The following is a 15,916-nucleotide window of genomic DNA, read 5'->3' as shown; positions in this document are numbered from 1 at the left end:
TCTGCTCAGCTAAGAGGGGAAAAGGAGATTGCTTTTATTCAGTGCTGGCGTGCCAACCCACATCTGCTGTTTGGACTGGCCCTGATGAATAGATTGTCAGGCAACTGAGGTGATGGACCCTCTGGTCCAGGCCTGCCTTAGCCTTTGCCCCTGCAGTGCACAGGGGCATAACTCTGCAGCCAACGTCTTCAGACCTGCCTTCCTTTTTTCCTAAACCAAGTAGCCAACAAACCAGGTTTATCTCCACATTTATAATCTGGTCTTCAGCTGAAACTCAGGGCTTGCTGTCTTAGGAAGGACAGACACTGGGAAAGGAATGCAGGATCAGGGAGAGAAGAAAAGTGTATGAGGGGTTACTAAAGTTACTCTGAACACCCACTCTTCCTCTCTCTCTCTCTCTCTCTTTTAAATAGAAACACAGTTGCCAAAGAAAAAGCCACAATTTAAATGCCAAAAGCAGCAAGCCTAGCTGAGGCGAGGAGGGGTGTTGGAATGATTAATTACACTCACACCAACTCTCCTCAGTACTGATCTCTCAAGCTAAGAGTTTAACAGACTTGCCAATTAGTTACTTGTGAATCATCCTCCACTTGCCTCATTTCCCTTCAAAGTTTGTACTCAGCAATTTGCACTTACTTAAATATCAACTTATACAGTTTTGTTTTCAGGGGGAAATGGTAGTGCCTTAGTATTTCAGCAACCAAATTGGTCATTTTCAGAGTTTCAAAACTACTTTTTCTGCCTTGGTGCAGATGTCAGAATGTAGTGTGATTGTTTTAGATTTCTTTGGGGCTTGGGCCCTTAAAAGTCAGTTTCTGTGCAATGACAATGCAGCTGTTTCATTGTTTAAAAAGATGGGGACAGAGGAGGGACACACTTGTGTTTGGCCCCAGGGTCAGGCAGAGGAGATTTCCTAAAGATGTCAATATAATCTGCCATTAATTCCTTTTAAAGTGGCTAGTTCATTTTCGTATGGCCTATTTAAATGTAGTAACAGTTCTTAAATCATATGGAATTATCCCTTTTTATTGCATATAACCCTCTTTTACTATTTCAACAATTATTCTTTAAAAGTTATTTGCTCTTTCAGCAGTAAATGTCAAACCCGCAATTGCCATCTAAGTACTGTCTTAAGGACTAAGCCCCCCTGTGAGTGCTGCCTTCACTGCAGTTTTAAGAGCAAACAGAGCACCCACATCCTGCCTGCCCCACACACTTCCCTTCAACTCTCTGCCTGCACCAGGAGCCTCAGCTCAGAACCTGGGCCTGTGTGGAGACCACGACCCTGATCCACACAAGCGGGGGGCAGGTGTCTGGGGATGCCACTGGCAACCTAGCCAGCATTGTTTTTCAAAGTATGGCAATATCTCATTCTGAGTAAGCATGCGAGAAATTCTTGAAGGCTTTCAACAAGAGGCTGGGTGGGAAGTGGGAAAATAGATCTTTAGGAAAGTATGCGAAGTGTGATTTGCTTTAGGGACCTGACTCTTTAAGAGAAAATACAGGGAAAGCCATGCCTATATTCAACTTTTAAAGTCACTGAGGGTATCAATATAGCACTTTATTTAGGATAAATTAAGATTCTTAAATTTAGGGCAAATAATAGAAGTGTTTATTGTATCTGAAAAGATTTAAAATAAGTCAGTATTTAGAATTCTGCTCTTAAAATCCTTGGCCCTTTATGGATCTGATTGATCATATGATATTTACCAACGTCAGGTCTCAGGTCCTTTCTCAGGAAAATGATAATGGAACAAGAAATGTTTGAAAAGTTAAGTCATATTTCAAAGTTAAAATTGAGACCAGGCAAGAACAGGGCCCATTTATATGTAGGAGGAACCAAGAGCAAGAGGAAGATGCTCCACAGCACTGTGCCAAGAACTGGTGGGTTCCTGGTGGTGACAACAATGCTGGGCCACTTTACAATCCAGCATTGTAGTGCACAAAGTGTGGCCTTTGATGAAAACACTGTGGCAGGAGAGTTTGCCAACTTGAGAAGCAGCAAATAAGCAAGAAAACAATTTCTGAGATTCCTGAGAATTCAGTGCACGTGCATGCGCGCGCGCGCACACACACACACACACACACACACACACACACACACACACACCACAGGCCACACAGGCATGGTGTAAATACACTTGACTGGAAATCAGAAAGCAGCTCTGCTGGTAGAAACTTCCACCTGGAAATGAGAGCATTCACCAAATTCTCACATGCTTGATCTCCTTCCAAAGAAGAGTCCTTTCTTACGGGAAATCATTCCACACAGGGGGTCTCTAACTTAGAGAACTCTTTACTTCAGAAAGAACACTGAAAACTTAAGCAAAATGTAAATTAGCACTGTATATGCATCTGTAATGACAAAAATACGCATCCTATTTTATAGGGCAAAAGGTATAATGAAACCCATTTCCCAAAGGCGGCAACCGTTACAAAAGCAACTCACCTGGAAATCCTGGTCATCGATTCCAAACCTCTCCCGCAGGTTACGGAAAACCATCGGGCAGTATTCCTTGAACTTGAAATGGCTCGGCATGTTTTCCCTGAAACAATCATATTGTGGAATAAAACTTGGTTAGATGAAGAGTTAGACACCCTTGAATCTGCTCCCATTTAGCTCTGTGTAGCCAAGGAAGTGTGTGGAGTTCACTGTCTACAGAAGGCCTGGATGATTTCACAGAACTAAGTACAACCCAGTAAGAGCTGGGAGGCAGGGCTGGGGTTGTAGTTCAGTGGTAGAGTGCTTGCCTAGCATGTGTGAGGTACTGGGTTCAATTCTCAGCACTGCATATAAATAAATAAACTAAATGATATATAATTAAAAAAAAAAGATCTAGAGGGCAGAAGGGGACAGAGAGGTAATACCATCTCCTCTCTCAAGTATACTTGGATTGTATGACCCCTTAACCCTGGCCACACCTGACAGCCATTCCTCAAAAAAGAGGTGGAGGGGCCAGGTGGAGGAAAACAGTGAAGGACAAGAAGCAGGAGAATGAGAAAGGGGCAGCAGAGCAAGCCCAACAGTGGTCGCCATGTTGTTCTATTACTGAGACCCCCTGTAACCTGTTTTATATAGATACCATGTTCTACATTTCTAGAGAAAATTCCCTCAAAAAGTTAACCTCTAAATACTATTATAGGAAGAATGAACATGTCAGTTTCACGTGAGAACAATGGACCCATTAAGAAATTTCACAAAGGTCTAGGATGTGGTTCAGTACGGAGTGCTTGCTTATTATGTATGAAGCCCTAGGTCACATCCTCAGCACCACAGAAAATAGAAAGGTAAAGAAAATGAAAAAGAAATTTCATAATTGATTCACACATGGAAGGGATTTCTTAGAGTTTTACTCCTTCATGCAGAATTGCTTCCCCCTTTGTGTTTCCATGGATCCAAATACATAAATTACATACACACATATTCTTCTCTTTTTTTTTGTACCAGGGATTAAACCCAGGGGTGCCTAACCACTGAGCCACATCCCAGTCCTTTTTATGTTTTATTTAGAAACAGGGTCTTGCTAAATTGTTTAGGGCCTTGCTAAATTGCTGACTGGCTTTGAACTCTCTCCTGCCTCAGCCTCTTGAACCGCTGGGCATGTGCCACCATACCCGGCGATATACCTCTACTATTGTACTTTGCGCACTACGTTATAGTAATTGGTTTACGTGTCAGTGTTCAATTACTGGCCTGATGGTGAGCGACTTGTGGGCAGGGCAATCTTATATATCGCTGTTATTTCCAACTCTCAACAGATTATTTAAGATATAATAGATGCTCCACAATGATGTCTAAAATAACGTTATATGAAGAAGAATATTCTTAATACCCAACATGGCATTCCAATTATGTTTTACAGAAATATACCTTAATTCTTTATTGTTCTATGATGCAGTCATTTCTGTTCATAAAGTCATCAATTTCAAAGTTTTGTGTAAGAGAGCAGAGGTTCTTCACTGCTCAAAAATTCAAGTAATTTAGAGCTTCAAAATTTTAAATTGTAATGAGAATATCACTTTTAATGTATAAGATATTCATAGAGAACAATATGCCATATGGCAAAAGGATATTATCCCAGAGGGCCTGCTGTTGCTTCTCTGAAAATGACAGATGGTTATGTTTATCACAGGATTAACTTCATCAGCAAAACTTTACTCCCACCCATTGAAAAAATTATGTGATTACAGAAAATTCACAAAAATCATACTCTTACAGCAGCCTGGGCAGTCCTATGAGAGGTCGAACTTGTACTTACTTGTTAAAAAGGTGATTGTCCACCTTTATCTTTGAATAGGCTTTGAAGTCATCTGGCATCAACATGACTGGGATTTGAACATGGCTCAGTTCATTGATCTAGAAAAATAGAAAATAAATAGCACCAGTTATTATTATCCTGGTGGGAAGGGCTTAACTTAAGTGTGTACTGGCAAAGGTAACCTGGTGGACACAGGAATCTCCTAGCCTGGCACTCTCCTTCCTTCCTACTCCTATCCTACACTCTCTTCCTCACTCCCGCATCAGACTTTACCCACTACCTCCCAGCTCCCAAACAGCTCCAGCTCCTGTTTCTTATCTCTGTCTGATGCTGGTAGTGACAAAGGGGGATGTTGGGGTGGGGGACAGCCTTCAGGGCCACCTGTCCTTACTTCTCCTCATCCTACTCCCCCACCCCTGTTCCCTCGGACTCTTGGCCCAGAGTTCTTTTGATCACATTTCCAAGACAACTTCTCTCTGTTCTCTGAGAGAGAGGGATTTTTAATTTTGAGATAAATATAAGTTGATTAATGGACATAATTTAAACTTTGGAATGCTCAAATAATAATAATGACATTCAGGAGGTCTTTACCATTCTTAAGGGAACTTAGGTTAAAAATAAATATTGGTGTGGGGCATAAGTTACCAACAGAGGAACCCTCACAGAGGGAAGGAGGAAGACAGCCGGCCCTGGGGACTACAGGAGAGGAAGAGGGTTGGACAGGGGTTTGGAACAAAAGCAAAGCTGTGGTTCCAGACCACACAGGGTAGAATTCAGTTCTGTTTACATTCCAGTAAGTGACAGGGGCAGCTTCTCATATGGGACTTTGAAAAACTTGACCTTCCTCTTGATTAATCATTTTTGCATCTTGGTTCCCAAAGTATAGTCCTCCCTTGTTGCAAGCTACAGAAGTCAATTTAAATATCTATACTTCCAGTAGAATAGAAGGTACTTTAAGGACTCTCAGTTCCAAAAAAGCAAAGAAGAGCAAGCAAATAAACTAAAAATGAGTTCCTCAATACAGCAGTTTTTAACATGTTGCTGGGGTCACAGAAAGCAAGTCTCCAAGACACCCTCTTTTCCCCAGTGAGTGTCATCCAAAGGGACTGTGGGCATGTTTTGTCAAGCAAGCCTGAAGACTGATGCCAATTTCAACACTTTCTTGATCCAAGGTTAAAGGGTTCAGAGGCTTTAAGAGAACACAAGAGCTTAAAAGAGTGATAACAAAATGTGAAAGAAATGGGGTTGGTCTGGGCAGAGCTGAAAGTCGATTTGCAGGGCATGGAAGCTGATTTATAGAGTAGCAAGTGACCATGTGGAGTGACATGCTGGCAGAGCCTGACCTCAGGAGTCCTTCAGGTTTAAGGATTTTTGCTGGTTATGTGTGCTATAAAGATAAAGGAGCAAGGGAGTTCTAGACAATCGCTTGGAAATGGAAAACTGGTATAAAATACAATTTCTGACTACACTGAATTTCCACTCTAGCTGATGGGGCAGGACATTAAAATACAAGAGTTCAAATACAAGGCAGCTAGAAGAAATGGCAAAGTCTGGGTAATAAATGCCACAGGAACTCAGAGCGGGAGTGCACTTGTCACAGGAGAGGGTGAAGGGCTTCTTGGAGGGAGGGAAGCCTGATACAGTGCCAGAGGAATGGTGAGCCATGAGTAAGGTGCCATTTAAGTTTGGGGACTAGAGATGTAGGTAGCTCAGTGACAGGGTCCTTGCCTAGTATGTACAAGGGCCTGGCTTCACTCTCCAGCAATGGGGTAAAAAAAGTAAAATGCTGGGAAGCTGGTTGGTGGTACATGCCTGTTATCCCAACTACCCTGGAGGCTGAGGCAGGAAGACAGCATGTTTGAGTTCAGTCTCAGCAACTCAGCAAGACCCTGTTTCAAAATAAAATATAGAAGGGCTGGGACTATAGCTCGATCCTCAGTACCCACTACCACCACACACACACACACACACACACGCACATACACACTCTCCTCTGGGGAATATGTACTTTTAGTTATTTCTAGAAGTCCCATTCCTTATAAATCAGGCTCCCTCCAGAGTTAGGGAATGCTTGGTCCTCTTTAGTAGGAAGACAAGAAATGAGAAGACAAATCAAAGATGATTACACTTACACCCTGGTTTACATACATAAGATGTTAAAATTAAAAGAGGATCTCAGAGATTATATGGTCTAATCTCATTTTGCAGATTATAACATATCCTGGTAGAGCTGTAGCTATGCCTTTGTAATAGAGGAGCACGTTGAGACTGAGCGATGCTATTTCATGGCTACCTTCTCCTTCTTCCAGATTGCCTTTCATTCACAGTAGGTTCACATCTCCTTTGACTCCCCCTGGCACCCCACACACCAAAATCTCCCAAACTTCTAGATTTAATGATCTGACCAAATAATTCATGGAACACTTAAAATATCTACACACATATTTTCATAGTATACCTATGAGCCCCTATATTATTTTTTTCTACCGGCACATTTGCTTCTGTTGTATATGAGGGTTGGCAGTCATTCGTCAGATTTACTGAACTGTAGTAACTTTCACACAGCCTGATCACTGAAAGGACATTTAACTTCCTGGGAACACCCTCCTTTAGCTTATTATTGTGTTATTCATTACATACACTAAACTGTGTGGCTTGTCTCTAGTTCAAATTCATGAGCCGATACAGGTAATGACAATAATCTACCATTTTAAATAAGGTGGGGTTAATTCTATTAGCTAATTTCTGTATTTCACATGTGGCTCTTGGGTGTGAACTTGAAGTTTTCAGGACAAAATTCTAAGATTTTTTGAAGAGTTCAGTTTGGGAAAATTATAATTTATTGGTTTGGAATTCTACCTACCCCAATCATTCTATGTGGCCCATCCCAAAATTGATAATAAAAATAACAATGATTTATCATTCATTTATACTTATTCTCAGTATATTTTAAGCAAAGAATTTATACTTTGTCTTTATAGATACTTAAAAATTGAGGAACACATATATTTATGTAGCTTATATAATATACATGAAAGGAAACAAAAAGATTTGTATTAACTGTTACTATTTTGAAGGAAATAATACCCCCCTTAGGAATAATCATACTTTATGAAATCCAAAATTCATGGATATAAAAGTGGTTTTGAAGTTTATCGAAATTTTATTAGGATAGCTTTAAAATGGAAAGCAATCGTTAAATTATTTAGGTACATTTACAGTTCTTTCAGGTTGCAAATATTTAATGAGCTCTTCTAAGAAAAGGGCAGTACCACTTTATACCTGTGAAGTACTTAACAGTTGTCAAACCACCCTGGCAAACACATGTTGGTTGCCTATTTCTGCTCACAGTCATATTCACAGTTCTAGACAGTTCATTATTTTGTGAGTATATTAGAAATACTTTCATGTGGAGAGCTGCAGGTTGGGTATCTCCGTGCCCTGGGAGGGATGTGTTCCTGTTTATGCCATGTCATCACCCGCCCCCAAACAAAGGTGTGCACTGCCTTTCTGCCTAGCCATCGGGCATGGGTGCTGACAATGATGGGGTCCAACATATGAAATAAAATAAAGAAGCTTTGTTGTTAACATCAATGGAAGCAAGGCCAAAGGCGAGTGGTTTAGTACAAAGGTTGAGTACAAAGTGCCAACATGTTCCTGATTGTGTTATAATTCAAGAGTGAGGGAAGCAGAAGGGCAGAGAGGAGCTGGCATGGGGGGAAGTAGAGGGAAGGGGAGAGTGCCTGAGGTCTCCCTCAGCTGTGCCTCGACTCACTTTATTACTTGGCATTAACCTCACGGCTCGTGCTTACTGGACATGTGCCAAGCACCACGTTAAACACTCTGGGCATAGTACCTTATATGACCTTTACAACCCAATGCAGTAAGAACTGTCATTATCCCCATTTTACAGATAAGGAAATTGAGGTTTAGTGAGATTAGGTAAGATATTAGCTACCAAATGGTTAAGCTATACCTGGAACCCAGCCTAAGCTGACGTCTTCCTAGTCAAGGCAGCTCATCTGAGTTACCTCGGATACACAATTGAGGAAGCAGTACTGGCGGAGTCCAGGATTCATTCAAACTCCTACCAGTCTGTAAGGCTGGAAGTCACAGCACACCATATGATGTCTACCTGAAATTTATGTCTTTACTGTGTTAAAAACTTGTAAGGATTTCTTGTTTTCCTAAAGTAGAAATGAAATTGTAACTGCATGTTTAATTTATTAAATTAATTGAATATGCACCATGATCTACAATTAAACTAGCAGAGGTTTCTACAGCATCCTTTAAATTTGGAAAAGGCCTGGGTCACTGAACAGTAATTATCCCTTTGACATGGCCTGCCACTTCAAAAAGGGAAAATAAATATTCCCCAAAGCTCTACTTAAATCTTAATGAATCGTAAACAGTGTGCTTTAAAGGATGCAAAATCAATTTCCAAAGAAATTATTTATTAGAAACAATTATCTTAGTTTTTCTTTAAGGAAAAACATGATTAACACAAAGTGCAGTAAAATTAATGTGTATTTCCTCTTAAAATGCCATACAGCCCAACTCAGAAAAGGTGTCTCAATTTCTCTCCTCAGCAAGACATTCCAGTTTACATCAAATGCAAGTTACCTCCAACACTGTAAAACATAGTTTTTTTTTTTTTGTGTGTGGTTTAGATCTGTTGACTGCAGTGAGCATCACTCCTCAGATGTGACACTGAATTCACACTGGTAAGAAAACAGAGGTTACAATTAAACAAAAAAAAAAATTGGAAGTAATAAATAGCTACTGGACAAGGAATAAATAAGCAAGACCTGGTTGGTAATGGTTCTGAAACTAAGGCATGCAGTTATCCCCACAAAGTCACTTCATGCTGTGACACTTTAAAAATGAACCTAATTTATAAGATTTTTAAGTCAAGCAAAGAATATGTTCAAAAATGATGAGGTATTATCATTGACAATTAATTCAGGTATGTTCACCCTAAACACTATGTTCTCAGACTAATGCATAATTAGCAATTGGTCTTCATGCACAAAAAGGAAAAAAAAAAAAAAAGAAAGAAAACCAAAACCAAAACCCCTACATATAAAGGAGACACTGAGATACTTAATCTGATTATAGTAAAGACAATTCATTACAAATTATGCCTCCTTGAGGTAAAACAGGAAGAATCCAGTGTGGGAATTGCTGGCTACACTGCTGTCATCAAAACTAACAGACGGACCTGCGTGGGGCAGTGCTGCTTTGGGGGTAAGAGGGGAGATGTCAGCAATGGAGTGGGAATGATCTTGAAAGACCCATTTATCCCTCCTCCAAAGATCAAGATGCAGGTTGAAAAGGGTTTATTTATCTACCAAACGACATTCCTACCATTTAAATGAGTGTGTATCTAAAAATATAATTTAATAATAAAAGTAAACTGAGAGACTGCAAGGTGATACATCAGAGCAGAAAACACACCAAGGAGTCGCGGTCAGAAAGGACCCAATGGGAAAAGAACAGTAATACATAACCACACGATGATGGTTTTGGATACTATTTTAACTTTCATTCATTTCTTTGGTAAATCAATTAACAAATACGCCACACCAGATTCCACAGACTTTACCAGATTTTCAAGTGCTTCTGGCTTCTACAAAAGGATCCTGACATCACAATAAACAATGTAATACAAATTCACTATTACTATTAATTTCTCCCCCCTCTTCCATAAGTTCTTCATATCAGTATCTGAAAATTCTTTCCACTTGCTGGATTTTCCCTAAAAAAATTCCCCAAATTCTCTTGTGGCTCCATGGCTGACAAATCATACAAGGGTTCCTCCCACTAATCACTAACTGCAAAGATTTTTCTGCCCTGGGGTTCATTCACTTTAGGAAGTGGATAAGCAGAAAACTAAAATTAGGACTACTGGAAAATCAAGAGTTGAGGGTACTTGAAGAATATGATAGTGGGGGGTTTGGGAACTTAAGTCGCTGAGTTGCCCCTGAGTTACACAAAAGGACCTCAGGCCCATTTCTAAGAAAATATTTTCCACAGTATGACCTAGAAGACCTATCAGGACTGTATATTCCCTCCCTATGCTCTTTAGGGGGCTCTGCGCTCACCATTGCTTAGGGGAGTGAAGCCCGATGAGAACAGAGAAGCAAAGAAATCTAACAGCTTATAATAATACACGGTAAGAAATAAGGCAGGTTGCCTGGTTGACACAAAATTACCCTCCTTAAGTGACAACTATGACCACTTCTCCCAAAAGCTAGGAGACTGCAGAAAATCTTTGTATCTCTTTTTTTTTTTTTTTCCACATGGGGACATTATCACTCAGTACGTGCCAAAGTTCATGTTCCTGATGTATAGTGGTAGCAACATCCTTAGAACAAAGACCACAATTTTTTGCTAGTTCAGGTCAAGGAGTTGGAGACTACCCTGGGCAACATAGAGAGCTGGTCTCAAGAAGAGAATAAGAGGGAGAAAGAAGAAAAGAAAAAGTATAATGTTCCTTTACTTTTTTTCCTACTAATTTCCTTAATACGTTTGGTGGTGGAGGAAACTACCTAAAATTTTTTTATCAGAGTTTTACTCTTTTTACTTAAAACTGATTAGTAACTTCAAATTCTATATTAGGGAAAAATAACTTCACTAACTTGAGCATTATTTGGAAATTATTTGGAAATAATTTTTATAATGTTGTAAATAAATATAGATTCAAATAATTAGGAACTTTAAAAATGAATTCCCAGTATGGCTCAAGCATGTAGGTCACTCTTGGAATGGTGTGGCTCCTATTGCAACTTACGCTGCAAATCGAATAGCAATTTGAAAGTTCTGAGGTTTCAGAGAGACAGAGCAAATTATAGTCAACTACAGAGATAGGAAAAAAGAAAAGCAGCTGAAAATGTTTGTGAAATGTATTTTTATTTGTCTTAGGGCAAGAGGTCAATTTTCTACAGTTGCTTCATCAATATTCATTTTCTAAGATCTTTTCGGAAAAGTTCATGTCTTCGTGTTTGCAGATAAGATGGGATAAAGATCTGAGTATATTTTAATTAAAACCTTCTTCTGAAATGTGAGTTACCTTCCAATAGGCAGAAAATAAATGCTTTATTTTGACAAGCCAAATAAAATTGTTCCGATAGCAAAGTTGAGCAGAGATGTGAATGCAGTCACAGGTCTGTCCTTCCAGTACCTGCAAACTCCAAAGTCTAAATTAATACACTTAAGGGTTTTTATTTTTCTCTCTGTTGAACAAGAATCATTAAGTCAATCTTTTGATTAACAGTTACTTGACTAAAATTAAAATGTCTTCAGAAATATTTAAGTTCTGGCTTTGAATCTTACTTTAATTTATAATACGGATACAAACTCTACCATCCGTCAACATGGTATCTTTACTCTTGATCAGAGACTGCTGATGGGCATGCCTAATTGGCTGGCACACTGCCAACTTCATCCAAAGAATGGAGTCATATTAAAATTTCACCTCCCATAAACCACAGAACCTGACTGAATTAAGGCCAAAAATGTATGAGCTATCACAGAGGTAATATTGGCTTCTAAAAATATCCAGGAAAGACTTTGCCAATGAAAACAAGCACTTACAATTTGATCTATTCAAAAGGATCATCCAGGCTTGGGAGTCAGGACACCCATGACTGGGTGCTGGTCCTGTCACTTGTTGACCACCTAACCAAGCAAAGGGTCCTGGCTCTCTTGATCTCACTTCAGATTTTAAAAAAATGAGTTTGAGAAGAAATCTCAAGTGATGTGCTGTTTGGCCCAGATTGTGATTTAGAAAATGCCTGAATTAATTGCCAATTTTTCAGACTTGAGAAAATTTACATACAAATTTGGATTTCTGACTTCTTTTGAAAACAGAAAGGGATGCTCTGGCAAGCAGCCTGGCATTACTCATCTGTTGCTGAGTGGCTGCAGGATGCACCCTCAACTTGGGCACAGTTCCTGACACTCCCTGTAGCCTTCTGCCTGGATGACTTTACTCATTCCAGGGTTACAGCCACCACTGGACTCCAGCTCCTGGCCCTCAGGAGGCAGTTTCTCAAATACAAATGAGTCACAACATGACTTCCTACAGAGAGTCTCTTATTCCTAGAAGGCACAGGTCACCTACTTACCGGTTTAATTTATATAGATGTGGCAGGGCAAAGACAAACGTAGGAAAGGAAGCCACAGCTGCAAAGTTGCATGTTTCTGGTCCTTCTTTGAAAATGATACCAAGAAAGTGATGCTAATCTAATATGCTTCAGCTGCCTATTATCATGTCTTCTGCCTTGTAAAGCAAGCTTGCTTTCAGAAGGGCATTGAGGTTGACACCCAGAAAAGATGGAATCAAAGAGGGATGAGCCATGTGGAGACGACATCATTTGAATCCCTGCGCCCTGTGGATCTCGAGATCAGCTTGCCTCCACCAACCTTCCCAGATAGAGAAGTCACCTTTTAAGCTAGTGGGAGTTAGGTTTCTACCACTTGTGACTGAAGACATCCAAACATAACACTAAAATACCCAGTAGATGTCAAATGAATATGTACTTCATCTGCATGACTTGAATGCTAGCACAACTAGACAGCATTCTAAGAAACTGATCTTGAAAGTTTCAAAGGAACACATTATTATTTAGTCAGATATCTAATATTCCAAAATAATTTTACCATTTCCTGTCTTTCTGTACATTCATCCTACAATGCCCCAAGTAGCCTGTGAAGGCCAAGCTTCCACCAAGCACTAGAAGATGCAGGGCCCACAGCAATTCTGATGGGGACCACTAACTCTCAGAGCCCTCCGGGAGTAGTGTCCAGCTGGTGGTGCTGAAGATGGGGTAGAGTTCAGTATGTCACACAATTGTCCCCTCCCACCCTGGTATCCCAGAGAGCCACATCTGCTAAAAAAAGTAAGTGATGGAAGACAACCATGCATTTAGAAAATCAATCACTTGCATACATCATTAAGACCCGCAAGATGGTGGAGAAGGGGACAGGGATGCAAAGTTCTTCATTTTTAAAAGATTTCTTCAGCAGACTTCAAAGTTGGAACTTATGTTAAGGTTCCAGAAGAGAAACACCGAATTCCTGATTCTGTTAGGGGTAGACTTTTTTTTCCCCCCTCCCCTGAGCACAGAACAGAAGAGCAGCCAGTTTCATTTCTAAGACCTGTTTTAAGAGAACAATGTGAGGAAGGTTACCATGATGTCGTTTATGCAGCTTTCCCGGATTTCTGTTTTAAGTGATGAATTGACCATGCATTTTTATCTCTTTCCCTTCCAGAAACCTTGTTAAAATGACAAGAGGAAATTAGAGATGGGGGGAAAAAGCCACACACAACCATGGTGAGAACAACTACAGAGCAGAAAGCAGAAGAGGAGAAATTTCAAATAATTTTTAAAAGGCAGAAAATAAGTAGAGGATTGCTAACTGACCAGATAGAAGAGGAAACTGCCAGCTCCAGGCTGCAGCTTGATGCCTGACTCTCTCAGAGGGCGCAGGCTCCTCAACTGGAGTCCAGGTAGGGCACCGATCACGCGCTGCCTGTGGTCAACCACCCCAGCCCTTCCTATGGAAGACAGGGTGTTGATTTCTTGAGACCCAGATCCAAGAAGTTTCAGGTTTGGAGAGGCCAGGCACAGAGCAGGCTGAGTGGGGCACCAGCTGAGCACAGGAGTAAATGAAATCTATGCTCTAACCCCTGGGACCTGAGCCTCCAGCTGCTGCTGTCTGCTGCAATCGCTGCACCTGCAGCCTGGGCACACGCATATCACTTAGAGATACAGCAGTAAACACCAGGGCAGGTAATTACATGTGTCTGTGTGAACTAATATGGAAAGTGTTCTAAGAAAGAGTGTAAAGTGAAAAAGCAATATACGGATGTGTTTAATATGCTTTCCATCTTTTCTTTTTATTTCTTTTTTTGGCACTGCAGATTGAAGCATGTGCTAAGTATGTGCCCTATCACTGAACTACACTCCCAGGTCCTCTACTTATTTATTTACTTACAGAGGTTACACATTCATATATTTGTCCATGCAACTTACAGAAAGCATAGACAAAGCTGGAGAGGCAGGTTTGGGAATCTGAGGTGGGGTTGAAGCTCACCTGTAATTGGGTACTTCTGTACTATTCAATGATTATTTTCATAATGGATGAAAACCCAAAACACCCAAGGAGGACAGGAGGCAGGGGCACAATCTAAGGCAGAGGTCTCCAGCTAGGGTGCACACTCTCCGGGAGGAGACAGAATTTCCATTTCTATTTTTTTTTTTTTTTTAATCTAAAAGAATAATCTTTAAGGGGCTGGGATTGTGGCTCAGTCCTTGCCTAGCAGGTGTGAGGCACTGGGATCAATCCCCAGCACCACATAAAAATAAATAAATAAATAAATAAAATAAATAAAATAAAGATATTGTGTCCATCTACAACTAAAAAAATTTTAAAAAAGAATAATTTTTAGATCTTTCTGGTTCATAAGCATGATGATTGGGAGTTTGCAATGTTATGTGAGATGTACCTTCCTGCAAATCTTGTTTTGATGTTGGCACATTACCTGTCTGATGTTAAAAAATTTAAAAAGAATAATTTTTATAAAACTGATTATACAGTTTGACCTATGCCCTCAGCAGTCCCTATATGAAACAGTCATGAGCTGCCTACTGTAGGAATCCCACCACTTGGAGAGGTTGGCAGTGGACATGCCAGGCCTTTCCCATGTCCTGTGCACTGTTCTTGTCCAAAGCACTGCAAATGACTGAGGTTTACATGTGCCCAGTTAAGTGGATTCACAGATCAGATCATCTGGTTTGAACTAAGTTAAATTAACCCTCACAAAACAAATAAGTGCTTAAAAGGATGCCTGCAAATTAACCACAGACGGAAGTTACTACTAGAAACAAGCAGCAGTTAACAGACCTGCCAGGGCTAAGGCAGAGCGGACCCCCAGTGCGTTCAAAACCACGTGAAACAGATAGGAAGACATTTTAAAATATGGCTTCTATCCATTTTCGTTACCGATGAACTGTCCCCAAGTGTACTCCGTGCCTTGAGGTATTAGCTGAGGAAGGCCTGGAGCTATTAAAACGGTCAAGTCATTCAAAACTCAGCACTCAGCACCTGAAGACAAACATAAGGGTCAACATCATGCAGTTCTAAACTACCAAATTTAGTGCTTCACAAAATTTTATTAATTTCATGACTAATGTAGTGCAGCTTCTTGCTAGATTCCATTAATAGCAAAAGACCCCCTCCCAAAACCACAGGCCACTGGAGAAAGGCTTGTTATTTCTACCAAGCTAAAGATGGCTGAAGGTGCACAGAAAACCAACATGAAAGTAAAGTCACGTGAATTCCTTTGTCAGCAAATACTGATTGGCAGATGCACAGAAAATACTGGTCAATATTTCAAGACTCAAGAAGGGAATAAATTATACAGCGTAGGAAGTTTGCTTTATAGCTGCATCAGAGTAAAGATGATTCTAACATTGATCTGGTATTTGCTAAATTACTTGCTATCTTTTAAGAATGACTGTGAGGTTCAGAGGAAAGCAGGAGCACAAGTCTTTTAAAAAGTGGTATAATTTAAGAGATGAGTCATGTGCTTTTCCTTTACAAATTGGTGAACCTTGGCAGGGGTCAGAGGTGCCACTTGGCAATATGCT

General features: G+C 40.3%; 1 protein-coding gene and 1 non-coding gene across 3 annotated transcripts in view; one reads left to right on the top strand and one right to left on the bottom strand.

Moving 5' to 3' along the window:
• Nucleotides 1-15,916, bottom strand: part of Pip4k2a (phosphatidylinositol-5-phosphate 4-kinase type 2 alpha) — a 157,929-nt gene that overhangs the window by 55,964 nt on the left and 86,049 nt on the right. For both annotated transcript variants that reach the window (XM_047520478.1, XM_047520477.1), the window contains exons 2-3: nucleotides 4,260-4,357; nucleotides 2,450-2,546 (exon numbers count right to left, since the gene is read on the bottom strand). In XM_047520478.1, coding sequence (XP_047376434.1) covers nucleotides 2,450-2,546; nucleotides 4,260-4,357 — 195 coding nt within the window. The remainder of the gene's footprint in view (nucleotides 1-2,449; nucleotides 2,547-4,259; nucleotides 4,358-15,916) is intronic.
• Nucleotides 14,716-14,818, top strand: LOC124962502 (small nucleolar RNA U13). The gene has a single exon (XR_007104515.1). It is a non-coding gene; the product is annotated as a small nucleolar RNA U13 (small nucleolar RNA).

The sequence above is a fragment of the Sciurus carolinensis genome, chromosome 12 (assembly GCF_902686445.1).
Source record: "Sciurus carolinensis chromosome 12, mSciCar1.2, whole genome shotgun sequence".
Classification (NCBI taxonomy): domain Eukaryota; kingdom Metazoa; phylum Chordata; class Mammalia; order Rodentia; family Sciuridae; genus Sciurus; species Sciurus carolinensis.
Note: the sequence above shows the minus strand (reverse complement) of the source record. Positions and strands in the feature narration are given on the sequence as shown.